General features: G+C 42.9%; 1 protein-coding gene and 1 pseudogene across 1 annotated transcript; one reads left to right on the forward strand and one right to left on the reverse strand.

Moving 5' to 3' along the window:
• Positions 1 to 3,378: 3,378 nt before the first annotated feature.
• On the reverse strand, positions 3,379 to 6,863 carry LOC150006805 (HLA class II histocompatibility antigen, DM alpha chain). The gene is made up of 5 exons (XM_090280396.1): positions 6,694 to 6,863; positions 5,200 to 5,472; positions 4,359 to 4,637; positions 3,999 to 4,127; positions 3,379 to 3,637 (listed from the first exon to the last, which is right to left on the reverse strand). The coding sequence occupies exons 1-5, from the start codon at positions 6,779 to 6,781 to the stop codon at positions 3,633 to 3,635; spliced, it is 774 nt and encodes a 257-aa protein (XP_090136522.1). The 5' UTR covers positions 6,782 to 6,863; the 3' UTR covers positions 3,379 to 3,632.
• A 10,018-nt stretch (positions 6,864 to 16,881) lies between these two features.
• On the forward strand, positions 16,882 to 17,460 carry LOC150006806 (RNA-binding protein 8A pseudogene; annotated as a pseudogene).
• The last annotated feature ends 2,763 nt before the right edge of the window (positions 17,461 to 20,223 follow it).

Raw genomic sequence — 20,223 nt, forward strand, 5'->3', positions numbered from 1 at the left:
TCTCAATGAATAAATTCATGAGAAGAATTAGAATAAGATTGTTTATAAAATGCGAGGGTGGAAATAGCAATATGCCTACATTAATATGTTATATTATAAACTGTAGTTTTAAATTTGTGAGTTGATAACTAAATATAGGTAGTTTGACTATTTGACTATTCCCCTATTACTTCTATATCACTAACATTTTATATATTAAAATTTGTCAAAAAAAATTTTTTAAATATTCTCATTGAGAAAATGGAGTATTACCTTATCACTTTATAGTTCAGCAAAAATTGTAACTTTATTGCCTTATGATTAGAAAGCATTCCTCAAGATCATAAAAGCACAAACCATAAGTGTTTTGAAAGTCAAAACTAAATCTATGCAGGGACCTGGCTGCTGTGGCTCAGTGGATTGAGCATCGGCCTGCAAGCCAAGTGTCGCTGGTTCGATTCCCAGTCAGGGCACATGACTAGGTTGCACTTCAGGTTCCCAGGTGGAGGCATGAGTGAGAGGCAACCACACAGTGATGTTTCTCTCCCTCTCATTCTCCTTTCCCCTCTCTCTAAAAATAAATAAACAAATGGATAAATTATTTTTTTTAAAGAATAAATCTATGCAGGGAAAAAACTGTATAAATTTAACTGATGAGCAGCAAACTGGAAGAAGGCATTTGCAATATTTATATTGACATAAATTACTATTTAGAGTATATTAGAAATCCCCACAAATTTACAAGAAAGATAAGGAAATGCAATTAAAAAAAACAAAAGATATGAATCGGCAATTCACACAGAGAGAACCCTATGAAAAGATACCCAGCCTCACTAGTAATGAGAATGGCAAATTAAAATGAGATACCACCTTATACCACCATATTGCCAACATTTGAAAGTCAAATAATCTTAAGTGTTAGTGATGATCAAGGAAAATGAGAATTACCTTGCTCTGTTGGTGGGAGCATAAACTGTTTATAGTCCCCGAATTACAGAAATTGCAAACTAGTTGAGTGAAAAAAATTAACATATGAAACAAGGCAGGATATCCTTGACAGTAAGACCTGGGTTGAGTGCTTCCAGGATTCCAGCACCGCCTTGGAAGAGTTCAATAAAGACCAATTAGGGCTGCAGGATTAAGGAGGGGCTCATAGAAGAGGTCAAACCCAAGTTGAATCTATAGCGCTGGTTAAGATGGGAACAAGCAGAAAGGTATTCCAATAAGAGGGAAAAGCCTGGGCAAATGCCCTTACGTAAAGCACACATGATACTATTAAGAAAGAGGGAGAAAACATATTCATTGAAGAACAGGACTCCAGCTGGAAAGAGTGAATAATATTTTTTATTAGAAGGGGACCCAGCCCTAGTTGGTGTGACTCAGTTGGTTGGAGTGTCATCACACACACAGAAAGGTCGCAGGTCCGAGCCCCAGTTGGGGCACAGAGAGGAGGCAACAGAGGCAACTGATCACATCAATGTTTCTCTCTCTCTCTCTCTCTCCCCCTCTCTCTTTCCCTCTCTCTCTAGAATAAATACATAAATTTAAAAAAAAATTTAATGGTTAAAATGGTAAATTTAAAAGAAAAAAGGAAGGGAACCCAGAGTAGAGAGGGTCTTGAATTCTTCTTGAGTATTATAAATGACAATCTAATAGGATTCTTGATCATGTAAGAAACAAGGAAATAGTGACTCCCAAACCAATAGAAAATCATTAGTAACAAAGAACAAATGTAATTAGAGGGTCTCAAGGGCAAATGTAATTAGAGGATCTCTGAGAAGGGAGTTGACAACATTAGCATATTTACAAATCACAAAAGGGGCATTTAGATAATCGTGTTAGATTGAAACTCCGGAGTAACCAGTAATGGAGAAACGGGGAAAAGGGAGAGGGGAGGGGAAGTTAATCGTGTTATGGAGGGGGAGCTAATCGAGGTAGGGAGGGGGAGCTAATCGCATTACTATAAAACCAGTTTTCTTTGTCTACTCAGCGCACACATTCTCCTGGCTGAGGGTGCCCCGGACTCTGCAGACTCGTGAATAAACGCCTCGCTTTGCTGCTCAAGTCATGTGTCCCAGTTTTTATTGTGAGCATTTCTCACAATTAGAAAGCACCTACTCTAAGCTCATCATTTTACAGATGAGGAATTTGAGGCCCAGAGAGGGAATGAGAATTGTTTAAGGTTACACAGCATAACAAAAGCAGCTTTAAGGCTGGAACTTCTGGATAAGTTGGAAAATAGATAGAAATCAGGAAGAAGTTGTAAGCAATAACAGACAGATGTTGAATAGTAAAGTGAAAAGAAAAACATCTCAAAGGGAGAGATACAATACTTAAAGGTAGATTCAAAATAGGTTCTAGTAAAGAGAAAGAAGTCAATGACGTTAAGTTCCCTTGCGAAAATCTTTGCTAAGTTATTGAGCAACCTTTCTATATGCCAAACACTGTTCTAAACATCTGATAGTAATTTAATTAAGCTTCAAAAAAATCTTATTAAGGTGGGCACTACTGTTATCATCCTTTTACAGAATATGATACCAAAGCACAGAGAGGTTAAGTAACTTGCCGAAGGGCACACAGCTAAAATTTGACAGTCACAATCGAATTCCCAGCAGTCTGGTTCCATAGCCCATACTCTTAACCTGTATACATGTGGCTCTTAGAAATAAGGTGGTTCAGAGAGGTTCCAGCTCCTGGAAAGAACGGGTGTTTTCCCTTAGATTAGATCCTGGTACAGTGCAAAGAACAGAGACTCCCTCACCAAAATAATTTCACTTTTAACCTTAATGCCACCCCCTCCTCCAGAGCAACTCCCAGACCCTAAAGAAAGCAAGAAGCCAAAATGCAAAGTAATTTAGTCCCAGTAGCCATGTTCCCCTGGCCCCACTATCCTCCCCGACTCGGGACAGCAGGAAGAGCCACTCGGGCCAAAGAACAGACCGTTTGGAAGGACACGTGAATTGTGGACCATTCCAGGCTGCTCAGTCATCGCTTCCAGAGTCTGAATATCCTGTTTTCACAGAACCAATATGACGGCGTTAGAATCGCATCTGAAGGCTCACTTTTCCCACTCCTGCACTCCTGTTTCCTCGGCTACAGCGAAGGTGGGACGGAGTCCTATACTTCTCACGGCAGTGAAGTGCGACAACACCCGCGCGCAAAAACCCCACCATTTTGTGAGCTGATGATCAGAAGTAGCTCTGCCTTTGTTTCCCACATAGTTTGCCACACCAGTGGTAGTGGAAGCCATCTTGTGGTGCTGAGACCAAGGAACAGAGGTAGCTGAGGAGTTAGGGGGTTTCCCATTTCCCTCCCTAAGGAGGACAAGCTGTGTTCAGGTTAAGGCATGTTGAATTTGAAATGAGAACCCACTCAAGTTGAGATATCCAGAAACAAACATTGTGAATTAAAACAAATTTATTGCCTTGAGTGGGAAGGATTGTGGTCGTGATAGAAAGGCCACTCGGTTCCCCTGGATGCAAGCCTGGGGATGGCGGAGACCCAAGGTGAGAAACCTGTACACACACATACAGCAGGGGAAGTCCCAGGCCTGCTGCTCTGAGAAGGAGCAGTCCTAGGCAAGATGTGAGAAACCTGAGCGCCCCCTGCTAGGATAGCTGAAGGTGTTGGCATCAGACTCTGACCAGGAAGAATCAGTCTGAGGAGAGAAAAGAATGGAGGAAAGCCATCAGGGGGATCCCCTCCTCCCTGCACGCCCCTCCCTGCCTGCAGCCCACCCTACAGAGAAGCTGATCTCTCCTTGTCCCCAAATCACCTCCAAGCACCCTTCCAACAGCTCATGTCAATCCTCTGCCACTCAAAACCATCCCTGTCACCATAGCTGCGTGTGTAACCAGGACCCCACAGGTGGATGTCCATGTGCCCGATAGAGCCCCCCACCCAAGGGCCCGAGGGTCACCCTAAGTCCCCTCCATGCCGGGGATAATCCAAGCACGCCTGCCCACACACCACTGTATGGCTCCCATAGCTCACCAGCCCCTCCAGACGCCCCAACGTACCACCTGAGCAAGGCTTCCGGAAGTGGATGATGAGAACCAAGCCAACAATGACGCCCAGCACGCCCAGACCAAAGGCCACACCGCAGAGCACATTCTCCAGAAGATCTGAGGGCAGTGCGTTGTGGGGCACTGGAGACAAAGGGGAGCAGGTAGGCCCTGAGACCTTGTTGGGGAGCCCCCCTTCCAGGGGAATGATGTGTGTGTCTGGGAATACAAGGCTGAAACTGAGGCATGGAAGGCTGAGGTTGGCTCAGAGTGAGAAGGGACTAAACAAGGTCCAAGTAAAGAAAGAAGGCCCTCCCAGGGGTCGGTCCCTTTTTGTCCCCAAATGAACCAGGCTTCCAGGGAGCAGGGTCTCACCCCAATAGGCAATTGCTGTGAAGTCATCAATCTCGTGAGTCACAATGCAAGAGAAAAGGTCAGAGGGTGCCGGTGTGAAGTTTAAGTAAGAAAAGGCCTGGAAGCTGAGTCCATCAATGGCTGAGACAAAAGTGGGCCCGGCGCCTTCCACAGGGGCCGCGTGATGCTGCCAGGTCACTGTCAGCGTGGGTGGGAAGAGATTACTGACAAAACAGACGAGCGTGTTGGGCTTGCCAAACTCCAGGGGCTTCAGCGTGAACACCTCAACGACAGGAAATCCTGAGAGGGAATTGAAGTATGAGGGGAAGAAGAAACAAGTTTAGATGGTATCCCAGTGTTTGGAGGAGTGGGCAGAGACATAATCGATGGGGAAGGGCTTTGTGGGGAGAGGTGAGGGAGGTGCTGGGGCTCTGAGGGGATCTTCTTTTAGGTGAGAACCAGAGCCGGACCTAGAGGCAGAGCCAGATCCAGGCCTCTCTGCAGCCGTCCCCCTGACTTCCCGCAGCACGTCCTGTCTAGGCCTCACTATGGCATCTAGTCACCCGCTGTGTTCTCATTAAAACACAGGCACATCATCAGGTATTTCCACTCTCCTCTTCCAAGCTGCTGAGCACAGTAACACAAGCACTGATATTCACTAGGCTTCGACTGCTCTCTGCTGACTTCATCAAGTGTAATAAATACAATAGCTTTGAATGCCTCTACATCTGGGCAGTTGTCTCTGACCCACAACGAAAACGGGCACCAGGAGTGGAGAGTTGGTGTGAGGTGGAGCAATTCAGAGTATACATTAATGAGGTTAAGAATGCAGCCCCCACCCCACTCCTGAAAAGCCCCCGACCTCTAGACACTGGGATTTTCCCTTCAAGTTGTGGGCCTATTTCACGAATCATGACTTGGCAGAATCCTTTGTCAAAGAAAATGGAGTGGGTATCTCCAGACTTCTGAGCCCAGTCAGCGAATTCAGGCAGGCGAGGCACTCGAGTGTTCTGGGAAAAGTCAAAGGAGAAAAGCTGGTCCTCGTCGTAGGCCTCGGAAAGTCCCACGTTGGGACTCCAGTCCTGACAGTACATTGTGTGCTGGAACGTGTGGTTCTGCAGATTATCTCGCCACCCTGCAGTAGGGGTGCAAAGGAGACAGGGCAGGGTCAGGGGAGGAGGCCTCCTCCTTTTCCTCTTTAGTTTAGAAAACAGTCACCTGCAACCTGAGGGCAGGGGTGAGGTATAACCCCCTCTAGTGTCTGTTATTTGGGCTCTTCCACCCAGTGGGAGTGAAAAAGAAATGACTGGGATCTCTCCATAAAAAGGCCAACCCTCTAAAGTTGTAAAAAGTAAAAGTGGCTACTGTCTGAAGTGTCAGCGTTGGTTGTGTGTTTGTGAGCTGCGCAAAGGCACCCGGCTAAGGAGGTAGCTGGAGGCCAAAATCCAGCCTGCATTCTGCTCACCGAGTCATGCATCCTGGCACAAGGGGGCATCCTCCCAAAAGGGAGAACTCTGTCTAATTCACAGACCACCACGGTCACTTGTGGATGTCCTGGATGGGTTCCGCAGCCTTAGAAGCGAGGGTGAAGGAATGGGCAAGGCCTCCCCATACTGTAGATAACACTGCCCCTCCTCCACCCAGACACACATGGTAAACTGAAAAATGGTCTCCAGGCTTTTCAGCCACTTCCTTGGCACCAGGCCTCTCTGAAAACGTCTTCCCCTCCTTGCTCAACCATCCAGCCTTGCAATGACAGTACTGGGGGAAGTGATCCCACAGCTGCCAGAAATAATCCCTCTTCTGTGAAACTTCTAGCAAGAATCCCTTCAGCTAGCAGGAAACCTACCCAATACCCAATACTTAGACTAATAGACATTTAGAGTAAGAGGGATCTTCCAGATTATTTTTCCATTCTGTCCCATCCTTATCAGAGAAGGAAATTAAGGACCAATAAAGACTGTTCCAGAATTGCAAGGTGAGTTGATGACAGACTACAGAGTGACTCCTGAGTGGAACAATGGAAAGAACATTTGCTTTGTTCAAATCCCAGCTCTACCACTTCCCACTGTGTGAACTTGCACGAGTTACTGAAATTCTGAGTCTCATTTTCTTCATCTGAAAAATGGATGTTATAATCTGTGCTTCAAGAGGCTCTTAAATGAAATAATATAAAGTACCCCTGACACTGTCAGCCATCCGTCCATACTAGCTTTTTCCCAATTCTGCTAGTCTCCACTATCCCAGAGTACTTCCAACCACTTACTAAGCGTGGGGCTCTTCTTCCTGTGCTCTGGGTTGGCTCCCTAGGCTGGAGCCCCGACAGGACTGAAGCAAAGGGGAGGTGCTATCATACCTTGAGGGGCGGTCCAGGAGTGGGGCAGCAGCCAAAGAAGGTGTAGCAGCCGCAGCAGCACAGGTCCCGGGCCCCGCTCCTGATCCATTGCTTCACCCACACTGTGGGCTAGGAGCTTGCCCACCAGCTCGCCAGGCTCCGTCCCCAGATCATGTTCTACCAGCTCACTTCCAATAGTGTCCTTGCCCTTTTGGCTAAACCAATCACAGAAGTGAAGGCTTTCACATCACCAGTCTCTGGGGAGAGAGGCCTGGAGGCCAGCAACCTCCTGAAGACTGCTCTCATCCCAGGCCTGGGTAGGGTGTGAAACTGGGCAGGGTAGGCGTGCAGGAATGTCTGCCTCCCGGTGGGGATCCCTCTCAGTGCCGGCTATAGCCTCAGCCTGGAATCTAACTCCGTGCCGGGCGTATGAAGTGCCTCTTTCCACCGCGACCCCCCAGGGCTCTTCAGACTCTGCTTTCTGCCTGCTCTCTGGGGCCCCTTTGGGCCCTCTCCTCTTTCTCAGAGAATAGTCTCCCTCCATCATAAATGCTCCAGTGCCTTCTGCAGCGCTTGAAAATACATGGGTGAATAAGGCATATTCCTGCCTTCAAAGAGCTTCAAATCTAGTGTGCGGGGCGGGGGCAGAGGGTCAATAAATAAATACACAACAGTGTAATGTATTTAAACGAGAATGTGCCATGTGTTTTGGAAGTAATAATTTTATTATGCTGAAGGAATCGGTGAGGCATATCAGGAAGGCTTCTAAGAGTTTTGAAGAAAAAACAATTTAACCAATAGAACACGAGGGAAGAGAAAAGCATTCCAGGTCAAGGGACAGGCAAATGTGTAAAAGTCTAAGGCATTCAGAGCGCCTTCCTTTGGAGACCCCTGAGAAGTCAGATGTGAATGTTTAGACTGCTCATATGTCCCTGTTTGGTTCTGGGGAGGCAGAGGGGAGTGTCAAGATGGGCTAGAACCAGATCATATAAGCCCTGCTATGCCACAAGGAGGGTTTGGCTTATACTAAGCAGATGATGGCGATACTAAAACTGAGGAGTCAACAATTATTCCAACATTTTAAAAGAATTGTCCTGATATTTCAAACAATGGAGCTTAGAAAGAAGTGAAGCAAAACTGTTGGTCACAAGTCTGTAGTATGTGACATCAAAAAAAAAAAAAAAAGTTGCACACATACACACTACCCTCTTGTAGCAATATAGCAGTATTTAGGGGACTCTTTTAGTGTCCAAAAGAAAAGAATTTCCTGACACCTGCACGGGAGGATGTGGCTCTGTGGCATGGTTTATGGATGACACACAATTAAGGGGGCTCCCCTCCTGACTTCCCAACGTCCCATCTCTGTCTTTCTCATTTGAGAGTCATCGACACAAATGTTGAAGCAGAGGTGGTAGATAATATCTCCCAAGCAAACTGTGCAGGGATGAATGGGGGGGACACAGAACATGGTCGGCATGAGTTTACCCAAACCTCACACCCGTCAGGATCCAGGATCCAGTAAGGAGTATATAACCACACTAGGTATTTCAGACTGAGAGATTTAATATAAAGAATTCACTACATTTACACAATGGAATTCTATGTAGCAGAAAGAAAGAAGGAACTTCTACCATTTGCAACAACATGGATGGAACTAGAGAAAATTATGCTTAGTGAAATAAGCCAGGCAACAAAAGAAAAATACCTTATGCTGTCACCTATTACAGGAAACTAATGAACAACACAAACAAATGAGCAAAATTGAACCAGAGGTATGCAAACAAGAAGTAGACTAACAGTAACAAGGGGGGCGGGGGGGAGGAAAAGAAAGGTGTAAGGGGATGGGTCAAGTTAAAATATATATATATATGAATGACCCACAGACAGGTGCAACTGAGTGGGGACTAAATGTGGGGGAGGGGAGGGACAGGGTGCAGGGAAATAAGAGGGCTAAAAAAGTGAGACAACTGTAATGGAAAAACAAACCAAAATTTTTTAGTGGGGGAAAAATGAAAATATGAAGAATGGAAATGCCAGTTCAGTGAATATTAGGACAAAGATTTTCCTTCACGTTGTATATTTTTCTCCCTATTTGATCCCTCCAGAGTTTGGCATTCTAAACAAGTAAGTAATGACATAAGTTCCTTTGCATAGAACTAATAAGACCAGTTGTCAACAGAGGTTCTTTTCTTTTTTTTTTTTTTTTTGACCAAGTCTTTGACTGGAATGTCAAGCCTAAAGGAAACATACTTGGGCTCAGATTGTTACCAGAAAGCCCTGAGGAACTGGGAATGACTTTCAAAGGTAATAAAAGCCCGTGAGATAAAAGGCCTGGTACCATGGTTGGTTGTGCGGTCCACAGCAATCTTTCCAGGGAAGGAACGAAGGTTGTTTTCCTGAAAGGTGGCTAGAAGGGACCTTAAGGCACAAGGAAAGACCAGAAAGACTTGGAAAAAACAGGTGTGTACAGGCAAGGATGAATGCCAGATATGTGGCACAGCTTCTGTGCCCTGAAGAACAGACTGAAGGTCACCCCAAATATTCCTTGGGTAAGTTCCAGCAAAGCAGAACTAAAGATCATAAGTGATCATTTGCTGCTCTTGTTATGTTTATGCAAATGAACAGGATAAATTAAAAATGGACTTAATGTAGTCCCTTTAAAGACAAGGAGGGTAACCTTAGGGAGAAAAATTATTATTCAAGGAAAATCACAATGATCAGTAGTAGAGTATAAAACAGGGCAACTAACCATCTTAAAAGTTTCTTCTCCAGATTTAGAGACTTTTTGCGGGTTATGTTACATAAATTAACACGTGTTTTTTGTTTTCAAAGGACATAAGCCTATGATCGCATTACCTGAGTGATTATCTGTACGCATAAGCCTCACTTAATCCTCTCTGCAGCGCTGCCTCCTGAGACTCAACAGTTTGGCTGAACTAAATGGCTGGGTTGGGGAAGAATGGGGTGGTCTGTGGGCTTTACTTTAAAACGGGTTTCTCTTTTCTATCCTAATGGCTTGGACAGAAAAGGCCCAGAGGTCTGAGAGGGGGAAAAACCTAAACTATTTACCTCAGCCCAAACTAAGTATAATGGGCAAAAGGGTTTTGGACAGGCGAGATGTGCTTAGCACACCTTCTTACAAAGAAGCCTTTTTTTTTTTTTCCCTAATATGGAACATTGAAAAATTAATCCCTGCCTTTTGTCATCTAGTAGTTATGGATTGAATGATGTCTTTTAACCCTTTTCGCCAAATCTGTTGCCCTCAGAACACAACAAGGACACCAGCCTGTTAAACCAAGCACGCCGTTGACCGGAGGCAGCCAACTGACCTGGAGTCTGCACGATCCTTCCCCATGTGGGAAGGCCACCCTCCCCTCCACATCCCCACTCTTATTAGGGTTTTCTGGACCCAAGGGTAGGTAGGACGACGACCATGTCCAGCTTGAAGCAGCTAGAGGAGCTTGAGACCTTCGCCCATTGTCCTTTACAAGATTACAAAGGGTCCTAATATTTGAGAGGGGGGGGATAGTTAATTTTTACGAACCAGGGGTATGGACTTGGGGGGGATTGCTGGGGGAGGGGGGTGCTGGGTGGAGGGGAACAAGGGGGAGAAAATTGGAACTGTTGTAACAATATAATCAATAAAAAACATTAAAAAAAAAAGAATTCACTACAAAGGCAAGAAGTACAAAAGGGAAAAAGAGAGTGGCTGGAGGTGCACATAGGAGAAGGGAACACCTGGAAATTAGAAAACTGCTGTTGCTGGAGCTGGAATCCATGTCTACACCTGCTGTTGCCCTGGGGCACACAGTCAGTCCAGTTCTGGTTCTACTGAGAAGCTGTCATCTCCAGCAGGGCTGGATCATTGAGAAAGTACTTCCTCTGCCCAGCAGCCTAGAGTCCAGAATCACCTATTCTTGCTGCCAGTCTGTTAAGAGACTACAAAGCAGGAAGCTTCTCAGTTTCTCCTGCCTTCTGAGCTTTCTCCTACTGACAGAATCTAACAGGAAGCCTAATGGCCACGAGGCCTGGAAGTACACACCTTGCAGACTCCTGGGCACGGTGTAGGAGGGTGCATGAGGCACCGTCACTACATGATAAGCAACACTCTGAAACGCACTAACCTCTGAGAATCTGATGGCAGCAGGTGCAACCAGAGAGCTAGAAGAATAGGAGGAAGCAGATTAAGAGATAGAGGTGTTCCATAAAGAAGGGTAAGGTCACCATTATCAAGTGCTACTCAGAAATCAAGGACTGAAAGTGTTCTTTGGTTTGGTTATTATGAGATGGTTGACAAATCTCAGTGTTGCAGTGGGAGTGACTCCAGACGGTGGTGGGCTGAGAAGTGGGAGGTGAGGAAGAAACTGTCAGCATATAGCTGCAAGTTTGACAGAAAAGAGAAGGACAGAAGGGGTGGGGGAAGAAAGAACTAATGTGGCCATTAAGTGATCTTAGAAATTAATCTATGTGAATACGGTCCGTAATATGGTCTGTCGGTTTCTGAGACTTTCAAAATCTATACTCCCTTTAGAAAAGCAAATAACAGCAATAAGAGCCCAAAATTAAAGTGACCTCATGATCTCCTAGACATTCTGAGGGGTATGTGGCAGGGGTATGTGGAACTAACCCATTTAGTTGCTGTGGTGGGAAGATTCAGGCCCCTAGGAAAGAAGAAAGTCTGTGACATCGCCAGGCCTGGAGGGGGGAGATATACAGCATCCAGCCTCTTAAGGTGTCAGCAATCTTTTTCTGTGAAGGAGCAGATAGTAAATATTTTAGGCTTTGTGAGCCACTTTGTCTCTGTCATTACTCAGCTTGGCTCGCAAACAGCCCCAGGCAACATGTCAATAAAAGGGCAGACTGCTCGTCCTGCTTCTCCTCCCACTTCTTGGGTCTGTCCTTTGGTCTCCTTCCTGGGCTTTCTTTCAGCTATTTTTTTAAATATTGGTGTCCCTGGAGTTTTGTTTTTAACCTTCTTTTACCTATGGACACTGATATTTAAAATTCATATAACTTAGACACGAAATATAATTCTTTTTCAACTATTTAAAAATATAAAAACCATTTAGTGCTCAGGCCATATAAAAACAATGATGGGCCGGATTTTGCTCACAGACCATTTGCTGAACACTGTTCTATGCCTGTAATCAGAATTGGGATGGGGGACCCAAAATAAACCCATCCTCCAAAAAAGAGCCTCATTAGCCCTTGAGAACGACAACTGGTTAATGAACACATTGTGCCCCAGATATAAAAGACTGTTTGGAAGGAGAAGAGCAGATACTGCAACTACTCTGTGTGGGATGAACAAGGGAAAGGGTAGAGAGTAGACAAGACCAGCATGAGAACTATAACCCCCATCACCAGAAGGCTAACTCCTCGCTCAAGGAACTATAAACTACCCTTCCTTCTTCCTGTCAGAACTCCAACAACCTACATAAGATTTTCTCAAAAACAGTATCTCATCAGTTTGGGAAAGTGATAATGATGGGCAAAAGAGGAGCAAGGGAGCCAGTATGGCCTCCCAGAAACTCTTTGCTTTGGTCTTCAGATACGAATGTCTCTGAGAACAGCAGCAAGACACTGTAAATCCAGGAGGCCAAGGCTTTCTGCCACTCAGCTCTCCCATCCTTCCTACTACTGCCATTTTTTTCTTGGCAGAGCCAGATTTTCTGGAAAAGTTGTGATGACTATCTCTTCCCTTCGATACTTACCAGCTAATCCTTAACCCTCCACAATGAAACTGTTCACTAGCATTTGTGTTGCTAAATCAAGTGGACTCTGCAGTCTCTGCAACATTTGACGCTGTTGGCCAGGCTCTCCTTCCTAGTTTTTTGGCATCTAGATGGTACTCCCTCCTGGTGGGCCCTCCCATTTCTCTAGCGACCCCTTCTCAGTCTCCTTTGTGGAATCCTTCCTTTCAGCTACCCTTTAAGTGTTGGTGTTCCTGGAGTTTTGTCCTCAGCCTTTTCGCGCACACTCTACAAGTCCTGGATGGCCTTTACTCTCACATGCCTTCCCTTACCACCCATTGGCTGCTCAGCCAAATCTAACCCTGCAGCTCAGCTCTGCTCCCCACCCCTTGCGCCCAGTTGCTTGTAGGTGGCTCCATTTGGATGTTGTGCAACATTATTTCCCACAAGTCTCTCCCAAGAATTTTTTTATGTATTTTTTATTTTTAAGTTTATGTTAACACAAAACACATTTACATAATAATTATTGGAAACAATTTATTATATTTAATAAGGCTATTTTGGTTGTAAGCAATAGAAACCAATTCTGGCAAACTTAAATTTTAAAATGGCAATTTATTAGATGGAAACTGAGTGAGCTCATGAAATCAAAATTAGAGGGGAATAAACTAGCCCCAGCAGGGGGAGCCACAAAGGCCCTAGCATTAGTGATTACTTGCCATTAATATGCCTCACCTTGAATTAGCTATGGCCAGGCACAATATCACCTCTATGCATTAGAGCTATTTCCAGAGAACAGAGAATCATCACAAAACAAACGACCACCTCGGCACAGCTCTCTTGAACTTAAAGCATCCCAATTTCATGAGATCACCTGAGGCATAAAAGGAGGTAAAATCTACATTGATGCTCAGAGAGCACTTCCCAAGTAACTGCCTGGGTGATGTTATCTACTTGATGATCTTTGGTTTGCCATAACTCTTGTCACAAACTCAAAATATACTTATGATATGATTCAATGTTGATTTATGAATAGAAATATTTATATTCCACTAACTGATTTCGTTTGGACTTATGACTAAAAGGATTTTTTAAAATTCTACTATAAAAAATTTCAAACATACACAAGAATCTAATAAACCCCTATGTACTCTCTTAATTTTCAACAATTTTCAGCATTCTGAAAGTCTTCCCTCATTCGATCTATTCTGTTGTACTTTTTTTATGCAGTATTGTAAGCAAATTCTGTCATTATATTCCACAAGAAAATATTTCCAAGGGTATCTATAATAAATAACTTTTCTTTGCAATAACTATAATATTATCACCAAAAACATTAAAAATAATTACTTACCTTCATTTAAAACAATCTGTGTTCATTTTTCCCCCAATTATCTCAAGTGCCTAAAAGAGGTTTTAAATGAAAAAGTGTCTTATGGTTTTCAAACTGCGCTTTCATTAAAAAAAGAAAATGGTGAGTTTTCTATTTTATATTGTCTCATAAACCCTTCTTGATGGTTCAATAATGAATTCTAGTAGACAAAACAGGCTTAGCAAATACTACTCTGAATGCACTTCCATCTCAAAATTTACAAAACTAAATTCATCACCTCCCCTTCCCAACATGTCCTGACTCTTATATTCAAGAACTTAGTAACTATCCAGCCAAATCTCTGAGCTATAAATATGAAAGTCAACCTTGACAACTTCATCTTCCTCAAAACTTATCATCCCATTGTTTACCAAATCCTATCAATTCTACCTCTTCAATAACTAACTCTTAAACTTGTCCTCCCTTTTCTTTCCATTCTCACTGTTCGGGCACTCATTGGTTTGTTCCCTGGATTACTGCAACTTTCTTATAATTGGTCTCTCTGTCTCCAAACTTCTTTTTTTCCAGTGCTGCTAAAGGGATATTTTTATTTTGCATATTCAGTCATATCATACTTTTGATCTGGACCCTATTTAACCTACTTCTATATTCCTTTGAAACAAAAATCTCACCTCTCTCAGGATGCCTTCTCGGAACTGAATAGATTAGTGCAATGTTTTCAGTATTCTTCCACAGCACCCTAGCCTGCCATTACCATCTTTTTTATTATTGTCTTTTATTAATGTCTGCTTCAATCACCTCACCCCCACTGCAAGGTCCTTAAGGGGATCATGTCATATTCTTTTTTACATTCTCAGCATCCACCAAGGTAGCCCACCAAGTGCCTGCTCATTGGACGAATAAATGGGCTGCTAGTTACTGAAGGTGTTGAAGCTGAGCCTGGAAGCCTTCTAGCTTCAGAAGAGCAAGCATATGCACCAGTTTCTTTTGTGTATTGATCTGGGAGTGGAGTTGCTGAGTTTTAGCTAGGCTATGTTTTGCTTTAGTAGCTACTACCAGTTTTCAGAAGTGGCTATAATAATATACACCCCACAAGCAGTGTATAGAAGTTTTAGTTGCACTGACGTTCTAAAAATACCCAAGTTGTTGGTTTAAAGTTAGTGCTTAGAGTGACATTAAAATGATTTCACTCATCATGAATTTATTGAATTAATTTAACTGTTCTAACAGACATTTCAACAATAAATCTTACCAGGAATGTCTCTGGGCTACTCTGCAAACACCTTCACCCCTACTGCCTTCCCTGTACACCCCACCACTCTTCCCATTCCATTCTAAGTCCTTCCCACCTGCCACTTTCTTCCTAGTCCCTGCTACCTCCTACTTCAGAGATCAAACCTAGACACCCAGTTCCCACATTTACCTTCACTCCCAGCTCAGTTTCTCTTCATATCCATATTCATCCTCTCCTTTAAGCTACATTACGAGTAGCAATCTTCTCGACTGACCTACAAGGTCGGGATTTATCCTCACTATATAAATTAGAACTGTGGCTCAAAGAGGCTCATTAGCAAATATTTATTGACCACCCTCTATGTACCTGGAAGTATGCTGGACACCAGACACCCACCATGAAGCTTGTAATCTAATGAAAATAAAGATACATTAAACAAGTAAACATACAAATCTATAAAAGTGAATTGTAGCCCTGACCGGTGTGTCTCAGTTGACTGGGCATCATCCTGCAAAGTGAAAGGTTGCCAGCTCAATTCCCGGTTAGGGCACATGCCTGGGTTGCAGGTTTGGTCCCTGATCAGAGCATGTGCAAGTGGCAACGATCGATACAACCGATGTTTCTCTTTCTCTCTCCCTTTCTCTCTCTAAAAATAAATAAAATCTTGTTTTTTTTTTAGAGCAAATTGTAAAAGGTACTATAAAGGAAAAGAACTATGATTTCCTAAGAGACTAACTGGAGTTGGGACTCTCCTGATATTGTGATGGGACGTGAAGGGCAAGTAGGAGTTCGGCAGAGAGGGCAGAGTGCATCAACAGAGGAAATAGCATGCGTAGACCCTGAGGTAGGAAAGGGGCTGGCTTCTTCTAGGAAGTGAGGAAGGACCAATGTGGCTGGAGCCTAATTCGTGAGTAGGAGAGGATAATAGATTAGAATGGAGGCAGGCAGAAGCAAAGCTATGTGGGACCTTGTGGACCACAGAGTATTGGGTTCTCTTCTGAGTGCAGTTAGTTCTGATGCTGCAACTACTTTATTCTTTCTCGTCTCATGCATGAATGTGTGCTAAGGTTGCTAGCTGACCCAACTCCAGTCTCTCCCAAGCCAATCCATGGTGTACACTATTGCCAAGTAAATATACCTACGAAGGTGGCTCTCACTTTCTCAATCAAAAAACTTAAAATAGCCCCCTCCTTTCTACTATATTCAGTCTGAATTAGTTGGTGTGGCTCACTTATAATCTTGAGTTCTATCCCCAGAGGACAGAAACTGCTCTCCAATATCAGTAGTGAGCCCCATACCAACTAGTGATTGTTCCCCCTTTCTTCATTCTCCCAGACCTATCTGTGGGGGTCTCACTTCCTCATCAATAAGAATAAGGGTTCTTATCCTGCAGTCCACATGCATAAAATTCAGGTATCCATGAACTTGGATGGAATAAAAGTCACCTTATTTTCAATAACATCTAACTAAAATTTAGTTTTATAAATGTAGAAAATAAATCTTTGTAGTACTAATGTTAGTGTCATCAATAGAAATCATCAATTAATATTTTCATATCACATATAGAGACATCTCAAAATATTTCTACCTTGCAATTATGGAAGTTGTTAGACCTGCCAGTAAATCATTTTATTTAATGTGTGAGTTGAGAAACACGTGTATTATATTAATAAGAAAACACATATTATGTGAGCTTAAAGCGGTTTCTATATTTCAAATTATCTCTATAGAATAAATACCTATAAATTAAAATTCTGAGTTAAAAACAAAACAAAACACATATTGGTATACCACCACACATTTCTTTAAATATTTTGATAATTGTATATTTTATTTATGCATTTACAAATAATATTGTTGGACAAAGTCCAAAGGTGCCACCAAACTGCCAAAGACATTCGCGGCAAAAACAAGCTTAAAAACTCAATAAACAGCTGACTGACACTGACAAGACTTAAAACAGAGGGAAGATGGCGGACGTGCTTGATCTTCATGAGGCTGAGGGCGAGGATTTCGCTATGGATGAGGAGGGGATGAGAGCATCCACAAACTGAAAGCAAAAGTGAAGAAACAGAAGGGCCGTGGCTTTGGCTCTGAGGGGTCTTGTGCACGAATGCATGAGAATTATGACAGTGTGGAACGGGATGGAGATGAACCCAGACCACAGCGCTCTGTTGAAGGCTGGATCCTCTTTGTCACTGGAGTCCACGAGGAAGCCACTGAAGAAGACATCCATGACAAATGTGCAGAGCATAGGGAAATAAAAAACATCCATGTCAACCTGGAGAGGTGTACAGGATACCTGAAGGGGTATATTCTAGTTGAGTATGAAATGTACAAGGAGGCCCAGGCTGCTATGGAGGGACTTAATGGCCAGGATTTGATGGGAGAGCCAATCAGCGGGGACTGGTGTTTTGTTCGGGGTCCACTCAAGGGCAAGAGGAGAGGTGGCCGAAGACGAAGCAGGAGTCCAGACTGGAGGCGCCGCTGACAGGTCCTCTGTTGTCCAGGTGTTCTCTCCAGAGATTCAATTTAATTATGCAGTCTTGGAGAAATAGGGCTGGGTGGAACTCACTATTTATAATTACTCTCTTACCCTATTGCTTAGTGTTGGGGTTTTCTGTTGTTTTTTTCTTTTGAGTTATGAATAAATGTCCCATTGTTTTCTTAAAAAAAAGAAAAAACTCAATAAACATTAAGTCCTTGCTAGAGCCCTCTCTTTTTCTGCCCTACTCATATGTTGTTCTGCTTTTCCTTCCTGTTTGATGCTCTTCCGTTGGTTCCGCTTCCTGTTCTTGCTCTCTGGGGAGCTAACCCAAAGCTCAATCCTTGACTCAGAACCAAATTGTTTCATACCTCCTCCCTTATAAATCTCACCTACCTGTACGACTAATCAAACACTGCCTCAAAGATGACTTCCAGATCTACCTCCATTTTTTCTCCAACTTCAATTCTAGATCTTAGAAACTACCTGCTGTGCTTAGCAACCAGAATAACACACCAGACAGGGCAGACTGCCTGGGTTCAAATCCCAGCTTTGGTCACTAACTAAAAGTGTGACCATGGAAAATTATTTAAAATCTCTTGCTTCAGTTGTTTCATTTGAAAAATGGGTATGATAACGACAATACCTACATCATAGGATTATAATGACTAAGAGAGTTAATACATGTAAAGGTCTTATAACAGGGCCTGACGCATTTCAAGTACAAAATAAATATTAAGCTATCATCAGTCTCATCTTCCTTCAACCCACCATTTTAACTTTGTGGGTTTTTAAAATTTTTTCTTGAATTTATTGGGGTTACACTGGTTAACAAAATTGTACAGGTTCCAGGTGTACAAGTCTATAATACATCACCCGTATATTGTATTGTGTATTCACCACCCAAAGTCAAGTCTCCTTCCCTCACCATTTATCCCCTCTTTACCCTCTTCATTTTGGGTTTATTAACAGGTATAGTGCTAGCTACTAGGGATTTGAAGATAGAGTTCCTATCCTATGACATAATCTTGATTAAGTCATTGCTCAAAAACTTCTAGTGGCTCCCCACTGAGTTCAAACTTAACAGCACTAGGAATCCTTCAAAACATCACCTCAAATACATTTACCTCCCAGCCTTCTCTGCTACTGCTTTACTTCTTGTAGATTATATTCTCTTCTGGCCAGACTGGAATGGACTGCTCTCTGTAAAAATTATCTTTGCCATATTGCTTCTAGCTTTCCTCACACCATCCCAATGTCTCAAATATGTATTTGAAAGCAATGATTATCTTACTATGATTATTTCCCCAATACTACGCATGATACCCCATAAACACACCATAGTCTTACTAAATCACAAACTTATGCTTTTAAGCATCAATTTCCTTCATGTTTGTTCACTTTGTGAGCACTTTTTACTGGCCAGGTGCTATACCAGGAGCAGGGGATATATACTGAAAAACAAACAAACAAACAGAAAACAAAGAAATCCATGGTCCGTTCTCAAGATCAGCAACATGTAATCACATCACTGCCATTCACTGTGAAAGGTGCAATCATAAGGACACCAAGGAATGAGCAGTAAGTTCAATCTGGAGGCAAGAGTAGGCTTTTCAGATGCTTTGGTGGCTTACATGGATTGGGGAAAAGCCTATTATATGTTAGACTGCATGTGTAAAATACAAAGGTATAAAACAATGGTGTGTCTAGGAAACAGTTCATTATAGCTGGAGTATAGGGCACAGGAATTTGGACTTTATCTCACAGGTAACGAGGAATTAATATAGGGTTTAAACAGTAGCACGTGGCCAGAATTGTACTTTGGAAACCTCACTCGTAACAGTACTGCAGCAGAGAGCAAAATCTAGAGCAATATTGTTCAACAAAACTTTCTGCCATGTTGGAAACGTTTTATAATGTGTGTTGTACGACAGCCATTAGCCACATGTGGCAATGAGAACTTGAAATGTGGCCAGTGCAACTGAGGAACTAAATTTAAAGTTGTATTTAATGTTAACTGAAATAGCCACATGTGACTAGTGGCTACTGTATTGAACAGTGCAGCTTTAGCAATAAGAAAAATCAGTTAGGAAGCTGTTGATGTAGCTCAGATGATAGGATAAGGATAGAGTGTGATTCAACAGATATTTTAGAAACAAGATAAGTCTAGTGCATATAAAGCTGTGAGAAAAAGAAATCAAGAACAAACTCCCAGATTCCAGGTTTTGTGACTAAATAGTTGCCATCAACCAGGGTAACATAGGAGTAAGTCTCACATGCATAGATTGCATCAATTTTGTACAGGTTGACATGTCTGGGGGTTATCCAAGTGGCAGTATTTAGTAGCAAGTTAAACTCAGGAGAGTTGTCTGAACTAAAGATACATATTTGAGAAGTTTTAAGTCATTAAGTTAAATTACTTAAAGAAGATGGACAGAACTATAAGTAAACTGAAGCAAAATCCTGGCAAACATCAATACGTAGGAAAGAATAATGGAGAGGCCATGAGGAGACTGGAGAGGAACAACTGGACAAGTAAGGAGAGAAACAAGTGAGACTGGTCACAGAAATCAAGGGTGTCGAGAATTTCAGGAAGGAAGAAGCATGATCAAGTGTCAAACGCTTCAGAGAGGTCAAGTAAGGTAAGAACTGAAAAGTGCTTCCTGACTTTGCCAGTTAAGAGGTCCTTGGTGACTGACATCTGCCAGAACAGTTTCAGTAGTGGAAGAAAGGGGCAGAGAGGAAAATTTAGGTAATTTCAGGTGTTGACTGTGCAGGGGAGCTGACAAATAAATAAGTCTTTAAG

This window comes from Furipterus horrens, unplaced genomic scaffold, assembly GCF_987537825.1.
Source record: "Furipterus horrens unplaced genomic scaffold, mFurHor1.1.pri manual_scaffold_6, whole genome shotgun sequence".
NCBI classification, from domain to species: Eukaryota; Metazoa; Chordata; class Mammalia; order Chiroptera; family Furipteridae; genus Furipterus; species Furipterus horrens.